Source organism: Chiloscyllium punctatum, chromosome 3, assembly GCF_047496795.1.
Source record: "Chiloscyllium punctatum isolate Juve2018m chromosome 3, sChiPun1.3, whole genome shotgun sequence".
In the NCBI taxonomy this organism is placed as follows: Eukaryota; Metazoa; Chordata; class Chondrichthyes; order Orectolobiformes; family Hemiscylliidae; genus Chiloscyllium; species Chiloscyllium punctatum.
The window spans coordinates 14005361-14018417 of NC_092741.1; the positions used below are offsets into that span (position 1 = coordinate 14005361).

At 48.8% G+C, this 13057-nt stretch overlaps 1 protein-coding gene across 1 annotated transcript in view; it reads left to right on the forward strand.

Annotated features, from left to right (window-relative positions):
* Nucleotides 1–13057, forward strand: part of LOC140453945 (dynein axonemal heavy chain 8-like) — a 1117430-nt gene that overhangs the window by 690565 nt on the left and 413808 nt on the right. Inside the window, exons 44-45 of the mRNA XM_072548819.1 lie at nt 1949–2127; nt 11759–11946. Of these exons, the coding sequence (XP_072404920.1) occupies nt 1949–2127; nt 11759–11946 (367 nt within the window). The remainder of the gene's footprint in view (nt 1–1948; nt 2128–11758; nt 11947–13057) is intronic.

Genomic DNA, 13057 nt, shown 5'->3' on the forward strand with positions numbered 1-13057 from the left:
CAGTGAGCATAGAAGAGGTAAAGAGGCAGGTGTTGCACCTTCTGCAATTGCATGGGAAGGTGCCGTGTGTGATGGGAGAGGTGTTAGGTGTGATGGAGGAGTGGACTAGGTTGTCCCGGAGGGAACGATCTCTGCAGAATACAGACAGGGGGAGGGAAGGGAAGAGGAGAAAGTGAGGACTGCAGTTGCTGGAGATCAGAGCTGAAAAATGTTGCTGGAAAAGTGCAGCAGGTCAGGCAGCATCCAAGGAGCAGGAGAATCGACGTTTCGGGCATAAGCCCTTCTTCAGGAAAGGGAAGGGAAGATGTGTTTAGTGGTAGTGTCGTGTTGGAGTCGGCAAAAATGGCGGAGAATTATTCTTTGCATGTGAAGGCTGGTGGAGTGAAAGGTGAGAACAAGAGGGACCCTTGTTCTGGGAGGGATGGGAGGGGGTGAGGGTCGTGGCATGGGAGATGGACCGCACGCTGTCAAGAGCCCCGTCAACAACTGTAGGTGGGAAGCCTTGGTTGGAGAAGAAGGAGCACGTATTAAGAGCACCACTTTGGAAAGTGGCCTCATCGGAACAAATGCGGCAGAGGCGAAGGAGCTGAGAGAAAGGGATAGAGCCCTTACAAGATGTACGGTGAGAAGAGCTGTAGTCCAGATAGCTGTGGGATTCAGTGGACTTGTAATGGATATTAGTGGATAGACTATTGCCGGAAATGGAGACAGAAAGGTCAAGAAAAGGAAGGCAAGTGTCGGAGATGGATCAGATGAAGGTGATGGAGGGATGGAAACTGGAAGCGAAGTTTATGAATTTTTCCAGGTCAGGACAAGAGCATGAAGCCGCACTGAAATAGTCATCGATGTACCGATAAAGCAGTTGTGGGATGGGATGCGGGTAGGCCTGGAACAAGACTTATTTTCCCATTGAAACCGATACTGCATAAACAAAGAGGCAGACCGAGGTGCTCCGGAAGACTTCGCTTGCAGGAGGAATACAATGGACAGACCTGGGTGCCAGGAGAAGGAACATTTACACATGTTTGCGTGGACAGGAAATACAATGAAGAATCCTCTCAAAGACATTCTCACCCACTCAAGGAGATGGTTGGAATCTCTTGTATCAATTACAAATGAATTGCTTATGCAAGACACTTGATTGATTTCCATTCAGTTTATTTGTGTTTTAATCACATTGCACCATTGTACTGTAACACCTTTGTTTTGTACCCCAGAAAGCATACCTGCACCTTCCATTCTGGAAAGAGCATTTTGGCCATCTGTGCAGAGAATCAGTTCTGTGTCAGCCTGGTCAATTTCTCTCCCACGACATCACTTTTTTTTTAATAAACCTCTTGGAAATTTCACAGCGATCCTCATTTGTAGGATCTGATTCATTGGGCTGAATTTCTCCAACAAAAACTAACGTCATTTACAAGATAACATGCAAAAACTGTAAAACAACACTGCATCGGACAAACTAGCAGGACACTTGCCACCAGGATACATGAACACCAACTAGCCACCATAAGACATGACCCACTATCATTAGTTTCTATACATACAGACAAAGAAGGATACCACTTTGCCTGGGACAGCACACAAAGACACGTGCACAAATTCTTAGAGGCATGGCATTCTAACCAGAACTCCATCAATAAACACATCAATTTAAACCCTATCTACCTTCCCTTGAAAAGAAAGGAACTGGAAATGACATCACCCACCTTAAGAAACCAAGATCTATAAATAGAGAGGCAGGATATAGCACCAGCACTTCATCAGAGACTCCCACTGACAATGTTGTCTAGTATGGTGACAAAATGTCTGAAAACAAACCTTCAAGCTCAGTGAGCTAACTTACATACTTATCATCAACCTGAGCTATCAATCTTCTCAAAAATCACTAACTACTTTTAGGAATTACACTGATAATGATAAATGCTGTGTTTTACTCTAATTGTAGGTGCTATATCACTCTAGCTCAGGCTTTGTGGATGAATATGGGTGCAGCTCCTGCAGGACCTGCTGGTACAGGCAAAACGGAGACTGTGAAGGACATGGGCAAAGCTCTTGGAAAATATGTAGTTGTGTTTAATTGTTCAGATCAAATGGATTTCAGAGGACTAGGAAGAATCTACAAAGGTAAGTGTATATGAAAGTGCAAAAAAAGTTACCATATTTAAAGTGAAGGCAGAAGTCCACGTAATTATCATAAAATAAGAACATCACTGGTCAAGCGGCATCCAAGGAGCAGGACTGTCCACACTTTTTGACTCTGATCTCCAGTCCTCACTTTCTCATAGAATAAGAACAGTAGGAGTAGGAGTAGGAGTAGGAGTAGGAGTAGGAGTAGGAGTAGGAGTAGGAGTAGGAGTAGGAGTAGGAACTGGCTGTACAGAGCCTTAAGCCTACTCCACAGTTCATTTAAACTGTAACTCATCCCTAACTCCTTTCCCACCAAATAGTCCTGTAGTGATTAGAACCAGCTGGATCTTGTTGACTATGAGGTCCTTAATTGAGGTTGTTAACTGGGCCAATTCGGAAAGCCCTGGCTGACCAATATGACCAGGAGGCTGATCACACAGCATTACCCTTTGATGTGAAGGGCACTGCTTGTCACTGGTCACTCGGGTGTTTTCCCCCCTTTTGGAAAAAAAAAGAAAAAACAGAAGTGTAGCATTGCCCTTTGATGTGAAGGGCACTGCTTGTTTGCGTCCTCTGCCACTGTCCCTGTTGCTGCTTGGGGCCTGCCTCACTGCTGCTGCCTGGGACTTGCCTTGGGGCCCCTCCCCAGGACTTCCACCACTAAAAAAAAATGACCAGGAGGCTGATCACACAGCATTACCCTTTGATGTGAAGGGCACTGCTTGTCACTGGTCACTCGGGTGTTTTCCTATCTTCCTGGTGATGGAAATTGAATAAAAGATTCGTGCACTTTGGGTCTCTCACTGCGTCTCACACATGCACACACCCACCATAGATGCTGGGGAAAAAAATAAGCACTACCGCAGTTAGGCGGTAGTGTGGGGGTTAAACAAAAAGAAAAAGAAAAAACAGAGGAAAAATAACAGAGATTTGGCCACTCGGGTGTGGAAAAGAAAGAAAAGAAAACCAGGAGGTCGATCACACAGCATTACCCTTTGATGTGAAGGGCACTGTTTGTCACTGGCCACTCGGGTGTTTTCCCTATTGAGAGTTACATCAGTGTGTGAGAGAGTGTGTGTGTGCGTGCAAGAACTCTCCTCCTTGAAGGGGACTGTCCCTGGACCAGCTGCCCCACATTGAGAGAGAAGAAGGAAGGAAGAAAGAAAGAAAGGAGGAAGAAGGAAGAAGGAAGAAGAGGAGGAGGCAGAAGCAGAAGGAAGTGAGAGCTTTTGAGTCTGGGGCCTACTTTTGGAGCTGCAGCCTGGGCCTCACCCAGGTCAAGGGAGTGTCACTGCTGACCTGGCGCCCACTCTCACTGCTGGTCTCTGGGACCCCGCCCGGACCTGCCTCAGCTGTTGCTGCTTGGGGCCTGCCTCACTGCTGCTGCCTGGGACTTGCCTTGGGGACCCTCCCCAACAGGCCTGCCCCTACCGCTGCGACCAAGGGCCTGCCTAGGACTTGCCAGAGGCCTGCCTCCACTGCTGCTGTTGCCTGAGGCCTGTCTCCACCACCGTTGCCTTGGACTCGCCTTGGGCCCCTCCCCACAGCCTCCACCACTGCTGCTGCCTGGGACTTGTCTTGGGGACCCTCCACAACAGGTCTGCCCCCCACCGCTGCAACCAAGGACCTGCCTAGGACTTGCCAGAGGCCTGCCTCCACCACTGCTGCCTGGGACTCGTCTTGGGCCCCTGCCCACAACCTCCACCACTGCTGCTGCCTGGGACTCAATTTTGGGGCTGCCTGGGACTTGCCTTGGGGACCCTCCCCCACAGGTCTGCCCCCACCGCTGCGACCAAGGGCCTACCTGGGACTCGCCTGAGGCCTGCTTCCACCGCTGCTGTTCCTGGTCTCCACCTTTGCTGCCTGGGACTCACCTTGGATGACTCGCCTTGGGCACCTCCCCAGGACTTCCGCCACTGCTGCTGCAAGAGGCCCACCTCCACCGCTGCTGCCTGGGGCACACCAACATCTAGCAGCAAAGTATGGCGAGCCCGAAGGTCGCGGGGCCCAGCCGCACTTATGCTGGGGTAGCCGCTGCCTTAGGCTCGGCTGCTCCAACCCCGGCAGCAACCACGACCCCCTTCAAGCACTGAACCAAACACCTGGGGGTAAAGGCCTATCCCCACCCCAATATGATCATCGAGGCCTACAGCAAGGCCATGGCTAGTGTGGTCAGCCCACTGGCCATCGTCGCTGCAGCTCGTATGTACAGGAAGGCCGTCTTTTTCCTAAAGACCAAGCAGGCGGTCCACCTGGCCGTGGAGAAGGGGCTCACTGTGGGCGGGACACATTTGCCCGTCGACCCAGAGGGTCATGATCTCCAACGTCCCGCCCTTCATTGCCAGTGAGCTCCTCCCCCACCTCACCACCCTGGGGGAGATCCAGTCGGGTGTCCAACCGCTCCTGCTCAGTCTTAAGAACTCCACCCTCCGACACATATTCTCCTTCCGAAGCCAGGTGTTCATTTGCCTGGCCCGGGAGGAGGTCACCGAGGACTCTTTCACCCTCCTCCACGAGGGCGCGGCCTACCGCACCTTCTGGACAGCGGATGACGTGTGGTGCCACCTGTGCCACAACATGGGGTACATAAGAAAAAACTGCCCCATCCAGAAGGCTGCCCAGCCCACGACAACGGCTGATGGTGGTGCCGCCGCGCCCACTCCCCCTCCCCCAAAGTCAGCACCACAAGCCCCGGCACCGGAGGCTTTCAATGCTCCAGCCTCTGGCAGGGAGGGGGTGAGCGTCCGGCCGGCCAAAAGGTGCTCAAGAAGATGCGACTCGTCAGGCCCGCCCACGGGGAGACCACCCATCCCCGACACCTAGCCCACGCCCCGCCCCGGCATGACAATGCCCCTGCGGCCGTGCCAGCATCGCCCCGGCGTGGGAACCCTGACCCCCAAACCCATACCTGATCCTGGCCCCACTGACCCCACATCCACCCCCCATCCCGATAGAGAATCCCCTGGGGCTTCAACGCCTATCGCTGGCGCTGCAACACCTCGGGGCGTTCCGGGAAGGGGTGCACCGAGGAGGGTACTGCTGGTGACCCTGGGGGTGGGGTCGCTGGGGGTTTGAGGCCAGTTTGCGGTGCCGGACCAGCCCCCATCCTCTTGGTGTGGGAGGGGTCGGTGACCGAGGGCAACCTCCTGGAGGAGGGTTCGGGATCGATGGCAGACACCTGGGATGACGCGGACTCTGTCTGCAGCGACATTTTCGAGTCCCAGGTGCCCCCCACTGATCTCCCCCTCATCCCCCTCGAGGAATTCCGGGAGTTTGTCAAGGAAACTCGGAGTCGCCGGGATAGAGCCCAACTGGTGCTCGACCGCTGGAGCTCCTTTGAAAGAGTTTACTGGTCGGCCCACGCTGCTTGCCAGGCGCCTGGGCTCGACGTGAATGAGCAAACCTCCTGGGGGCACTCCTGTTGAGGGCTAGGGATTTCTGTGCCCCTCCCTTGTCCTCCCAGTAAATATATATATCGGTTTTTAACTGTACTGGTGGTGGTTGTACAATGCTTCTGACATGGAGACAACTATAGCCAGCCTCAACATCAACGGCAGCAGGGAGTCACAGCGCAGATTCCAGATCCTCTCGGTCCTTCGGGACGGGAGGTATGCAGTGTGCTTCCTGCAAGAAACCCACACTACCTTGGGAGACGAAGCCACCTGGCTCCTGGAGTGGCAAGGAGGGGTCTACATGAGCATCTCACCCGCAGATCTGGCGGGGTGGCTATCCTATTGGCCCCGCATTTTCAGCCAGAGATCTTGGGATTCAGGGAGCCTGTGCCAGGCCGTTTGCTTCACCTGACGGTTCGGCTGGGGGGGCACGGTTCTTCACTTAGTGAACGTCTATGCTCCCCTGGCCGTGCCGAGGCAAGCGAGCTTCTTCGAAGAAGTGTCTGCTCATCTCGCCTCCAGCGACGAGAACCAGTGTGTCATCCTCGGGGGAGACATTAACTGCGTCCTCGAGGGCAGGGACCACGGCGGTGCCCGCACGGGTTGGGCGTTGTGGAGGAGGTTGGGAGACTTGGTCAAGTCCTTCGACCTGGTGGAAGTCTGGCGGAATCTCCATCCCGACTCCATCACCTTCTCCTTCGTGAAGGGTCGGAGCGTCCAGAATCGACCGCCTGTACGTTTCGCGGGCGTACGCTTCCTGTTTTCTGAGGGCCTCCACGCAGCAGGTGTCGTGCACGGACCATCACCTGGTGTGGGCGGAACTCCTTCCGTTTAGTGCCAGGCTCGGCTCCACGTACTGGCACTTTAACAACCTGCTGCTGGAGGAAGAGCAATTCCGGGACTCGTTTCGTCATTTCTGGGCCGGCTGGAGAAGGAAGAGGGGAAGTTTCCCCTCCCTGAGGCTATGGTGGGACGTGGGCAAGACTCACGTCCGCGTCTTCTGTCAGGAGTACGCGAGGGAGTCGACGAAGAGGCGGAAATCCAGGATCGGGGAGTTGGAGAGGGAGATGCTCAACCTGGAGACACGCCTTGGTCAACCCGACGCGGACCCGGCCCTGCGCGGGGCGTACGAAGAGAAGAAGGCCGCGCTTCGGGACCTGCAGCTCATCTGGGCTTGGGGCGCGTATATGAGGTTGCGGATCCAGCTCCTCCAGGACCTGGGCCACGGCTCCCCCTTCTTCTACTCGCTGGAAAAAAGGCGTGGCACCCGTCAGCAGCTCCTTGTGCTGCTGGCTGACGACTGGTTCCTCGTCTCAGATCCAGAGGGTATCAGGGCCCACGTCCGAAACTATTACACGGCTCTGTTCTCTCCGGATCCGTCCAGTGAGGATGCTCGCAGAGTTCTGTGGGAGGACCTGCCACAGCTCGGCCCGGTGGACGCCGGAAGGCTCGACGCTCCCGTCACTTTAGACGAACTGACCGGCGCCCTCAACTGGCTGTCAAGGGCCAAGTCCCCGGGGCTGGATGGGTTGCCTGCGGAGTTCTTCAGGGTGTTCTGGGATGTCCTGGGGAGCGACTATGCACAGGTCCTGGGGGAGTGTCTAAATGCCAGAGAGCTGCCCCTTTCTTGGCGCAGGGTGGTCATTGTTCTGCTGCCAAAGAAGGGGGACCTTCGTTCTTTTGAAGAACTGGCGTCCGGTCTCCCTCCTTAGCACGGACTACAAAATCTTCGCCAGGGTGTTGTCTTCTTGTCTGGCCTCTGAGCTGGCCCACATGATTCACCTGGACCAGTCCTACACGGTCCCGGGCCAGAGGATACATGACAACGTCCACCTGGTCCGGGACCTAATCCATTTCTCTCGACAGGCTGGTTTGCCGAGTGCCTTCCTGTCTCTCGACCAGGAGAAGGCGTTCGACAGGGTCGATCATGAGTACCTGCTCGGGACTCTGCGGGCATTCTGGTTCAGGAGGCAGTTCGTCACCCGGATCCAACTTTTGTACGCCGCCGCAGAGTGTCTGGTTAAAGTTAACGGGTCCCTGACGGCGCCCCTTCGCTTCGGGAAAGGAGTGCGTCAAGGCTGCCCCCTGTCCGGCCAGCTGTATTCCCTGTGCGTGGAGCCTTTCCTGCGCCTCTTATGGAGGAGGTTGTCGGGGCTGGTTCTGTGCGGTGCGGGCAACGGGGGTGGTCCTCTCGGCCTACACCGACGACATGCTCCTCACTTTCACCGACCCGGCTGACCTGGGGAGGATGCGCGAGTGCCAGGCCGTTTACTTGGCAGCGTCTTCCGCCAGGATCAACTGGGCCAAATATTCTGGACTACTGCTCGGTCCGTGGCGGGTGGACTCTCCTCCGGAGCAGTTACGGGGGTTCAGCTGGAGTATCACCCATCTCCTCTACCTGGGGGTCTACCTCAGCCCGGCTGAGGAATCCAAGGAGCAGGAGAATCGACGTTTCATGCTGCCCGAAACGTCGATTCTCCTGCTCCTTGGATGCTGCCTGACCTGCTGCGCTTTTCCAGCAACACATTTTCAGCTCTGATCTCCAGCATCTGCAGTCCTCACCTTCTACTGGAAAATAAAAGGTGATTTGTTGATGGGACACTAAAGAAAAGTAGATATATTAACTAGGAGATTAGACTCACCTCAGTAAAGAAAGGTAAAAAAGAAAGTATTAGCAGAAGATTAAAGTCTCCTCAAAAAAGAAAAAAAAAATGAAAACAAAAGAACAATACAACCAAGACAAAAAAATCTCCTGAGTAAACAAAACCCATGGAATTTGGTATCTCCTAGGTTCAGTGGACTGACCATGCGCTGGCTGGCCACAGCCAGTGGACTATAGGGAAATTTCTCTTGATCTGAGTCATTACCTTACTGTTTTGGTTTTGTTTGGTTTCTTTGGGGAATAAAAGCATAAAGGATAAAAAAATAAAATTCAGGAGATTAGAATCTCCTCAGTAAAACAAAGAAAAGAAAAAAAAGATAGAACCAGGAGATTTAGAATCTTTTCAATTCAGGAGATTGACTTTGAGCTGACTGGCCACAGTCAGTGTATTATGCAAAAGTAAATAAAAGGTGACTTGATATCAGGCAGTTATTGCAAGTCCCTTAGTGTCTACAGTTCTGTCAGTGTTATTTATATTCCACAATTGAATATTCACAGCCTTCTGATATAGAGAATGTGAAGGTTCACAACTCTGACAACATTTCTCCTCACCTCAATCAAAAAGGTTTGTCCTTTATCTTTGGACTACATCCCATAGCTCAAATCTCTGGTAAGGTTCTTAGAATCATAGATTTGTACAACACAGAAACAGGCCCTTCAGCCCAACTTGTCCATGACAACCTTGTTTCCTAAACTGAACTAGTCCTATTTCCCTGTGTTTGGCCCATATCCCTCTAAACCTTTCCTATCCATATACCTGTCCAAATATCTTTGAAATGTGTTGTACTGGTATCCACCTCTACCACTTCCTCTAGCAGCTCATTCCACATATACACTGCCGTCTGAGTGAAAATGTTGCCCCTCAGGTCTCTGCTATATCTTTTCCTTCTCACCTTAAACCTATTCCCTCTAAATTTGGACTCCCCCACCCCAAGGAAAAGACCTTTCTACTTACCCTATCCATGCCTCTCAATTTTATATACCTCTGTAAGGGCACCCTTTAGCCTCCTATGCTCTGGGGAAAAAAAATGTCTTTCCTTATAATTCAAACCTTCCAGTTTAAAAAGTGAGTAGGGAAAAAGATGGAAAATTACAGACCAATTAACCTAACCTTGGTCGTGGGTAAGATCCTGGAATCTGTTGTGAAGGATGAGATTTCTGAATACTCAGAAGTGTACGGTAAAACAGGGCAAAGTCAGCATGGTTTCATCAAGTGGAGGTCATGCCTGACAAATCTGTTAGAATTAATTGAGGAGGTAACGAGTAGGTTAGATGAAGGCGGGATGTTATCTACCTGGACTTCAAGAAGGCCTTCGACAAAGTGCCGCATAGGAGGCTACTGAGTGAGATAAGAGCACATGGTGTCAGAGGCAAGGTGCTCGCATGGATAGAAGCGTGGCTGTCTAGCAGAAACCAGAGAGTGAGGATAAAAGGTATGTCATTCCATAGGTATATCAGGAATAAAAGAATGATGAGAGTTAAATTAGGGCCAATCAAGGATAATAGTGGGAAGTTGTGTGTGGAGTCAGAGGAGATAGGGGAAGCACTAAATAAATATTTTTCGACAGTGTTCACTATAGAAAATGAAAATGTCGGCGAGGAAGATACAGAGATACTTGCATCTAGACTAGAAGAGATTGAGGTTCACAAGGAAGAGGTATTAGAAATACTGCAGAATGTGAAAATAGACAAGTCCCCTAGGCCGGATGGGATCTATCCTAGGATCCTCTGGGAAGCAAGGGAAGAGATTGCCGAGCCTTTGGCATTGATCTTCAAATCATCATTGTCTACAGGAATAGTGCCTGAGGACTGGAGGATAGCAAATGTGGTTCCCTTGTTCAAAAAGGGTAGTAGAGACAACCCTGGTAATTACAGACCAGTGAGTCTCACTTCAGTTGTTGGTAAAGTGTTGGAAAAGGTTATAAAAGATAGGATTTATAAACATCTAGAAAAGAATAATCTGATCAGGGACAGTCAGCACGGTTTTGTGAAGGGTAGGTCGTGCCTAACAAATTCTATTGAGTTTTTTGACAAAGTAACACTTGGCATTTATCCAAATGAAACTTCATCTGCCACTGTTCTGTCCATTGACCCAATTGATCAAGATCCCTTTGTAATCTTGGATAACCTTCTTCAGTGTCCACCATACCATCAATCTGAGTGTCATCCACAAACTTAATAACCATGCTTTCTATATTCTCATATAAATCATTTATACAAATGACAAACAAAAGTGAACTCAGCACCAATCAAGAACTGTCTTGAGGAATGTAAGATGGGAGGTTTTCGCACTATGTGTCCTTTTTCAATTATATGCTATATTCTTTGATCACTACATTAAGAAGTATTATTTTTAATCTTCTCATCTTCCCTGATGTATATGCAGCCTCAGACACAGTTGACCACACATCCATCTCATCTCCACTCCTTCCCGATGTGAGGACTATCTTTTTCTAGTTCCATTGTTATATATCCTGCCTTTTTATTTATGTTACATTGGGCTGAGGCAAAAGCATTTATAATGTTTCCTTCCTATTTACCCTTCAACTGAGGCCCTGACCTTGCCCACTGACAACCACAAAACTTGACACCATCCAGAGTAACACATTCCACTTGATGACAATATTTATATTAACATACACTCCCTCTGCCACAAACTGTAGCAGCAGTGTGGACTATTTACAAGATGCACTGCAGAGGATTACCATGGTTTTGTCAACAACATTTTCTAAGCCCTTGACCACTTCTATTGGAAAGGAAAAGGGCAGCAGATACTTGGAAATTATCTGCAGTTTTGCAATTTCCCCTCCAAGCCACTCACCATCCTGACTGGGAAATATTTCACTGTTTCTTCAATGTTATTGGGTCAAAATCCTGAAACTTCCAGCCTTACGACATTGTTATTGTTCTACCTACTCAAAATAAATTGCAGAATTTCAATGGGCAATAAATGCTAGTCCACACACTCTGAATGAATCAATCTTCTCCATTGCCAAAACCATTTCACCTTACATCCTCCAAAACTCTACTGCTTATGCCCAAATACATATTCAGTGCCATACATTCATTGCCTCTTTGGTTACTGACCTACATTGGCTCCTGGTTTAATAAAGCTTGGTTTTAAAACTTTCCATGGCTCATCCTCTCCAATTGCTGAAGTTTCCCCCAATTTACAACCCTTCAAGTTTACTTCAATGATAAACCTTCAGCAACACCATTTGTAACTTTATGTATGATTGCATTGGTCCTAAGCTTGGGAAAACTTTCTCTCAATCTTTTCATTTTTACCGCTCACTCCACAGAATTGTTTCTGAAAATTTTTAACATATTTTGTTGAATAATGTACTTGTGAAGTATCTTGAGGTATTTTTCTAGATTGGTGGTGCTGTTTAAGTGCAAGTTGCTGTTGTTTTTGTTGTGATCATTTCAAAATATTGTCAACAGCCAACTTGAAATGATCAGATGCAATGTCAACTAATTAAAAGTTCTCGATGAGTAACTAGCTACAAAATGTCATTGACTAACTTTATTTTGCAATATCAAACAGTAGTAACCAGTGTTCTGCATTTTTCAGGTTTGGCACAGTCTGGTTCCTGGGGCTGCTTTGATGAATTTAATCGAATTGAGCTGCCAGTTTTATCTGTCGCAGCTCAACAGATTTATATTATTCTTATGGCAAGAAAAGAAAGAAAGAAACAATTTATCTTCACTGATGGAGATAACGTGTCATTGAATCCAGAGTTTGGTATTTTTATCACAATGGTAAGAAAATGAATGGCAAGTTGAAATGCTGAAATATGCTTGAACGAGTTTGCTTGGTCTAAAGGGGGTAGATTTTGAAGTGAAGGCAGAATATGGTGTGAAATCTGAGCAGCATCTGTGAGAAGAGAAGCAGAGTTATTGTATCAAGTACAATATGATTCAAAATGACAAAGTAGATCTTGGATTTTCTGTTTAATATATTCACCACATAGGGATTGTATGTGGAATATCATTGAAATAGATCAGGTATGATCTTGTTGAATGTTTGAGCACGCTGCTCAAAGTCCACTTCAGTTTCTCATTCATTTGCTTCTTGTCAGTTTCATCATACTCAACCTCAAATAGTAAATGCTCTGAGAGTTGGATAATATTTTGAACTGGATTTATAACTAACAAAGAACATGCAATGACAATATTAGAAAGACTCAAGGGCAAGGAAAATGTCATTCAGTCCCTTAAGCTTGCTATGTAATTCAATAAGATCATGGCTAATCTCACTCAATGTAAAGTCAAGATTGCATTTTCACATACCCTGATACCTTTTCATCCCTAGTTTTACAAGAAGGTATCTCCCTCTGCCTTAAAAATATTTAGGGACTATGCTTGCACCACCTTTTCAGGAAGGTAGTTCCAAGGATACATAGCTTTCTGAGAGAGAAAAAAAAGCATCTTGCTTGCTTTAAATGGTTCACACTTAGTTCTAGATTCACCCTTATGAGGAAATGTCTACCTTTCAGGGTGTGATATGCTTCAATCAAGTAACCTCTCACACTTCTAAACTTCAGTTAATACCAGCCTCATCTGCCCAGCCATATCTCATAAAACACCCATTCCAGATATTAATCCAATAAAGCTTTTGAAACTGCTTCCAACATGGTCCCATCCATCCTTAAATTGGGAGCCAACACAGTGCACACGACTCCAGATACAGTTTTTGCCATCTTAAAATTTGGTACTCATACCTTCTATCCCTTGTTCGAAGTCATAGAGTCATAGAGATGTACAGCATGGAAACAGACCCTTTGATCCAATCCGTCCATGCCGACCAGATATCCCAACCCAATCTAGACCCACCTGCCAGCACCCGGCCCATATCCCTCTAAACCCTTCC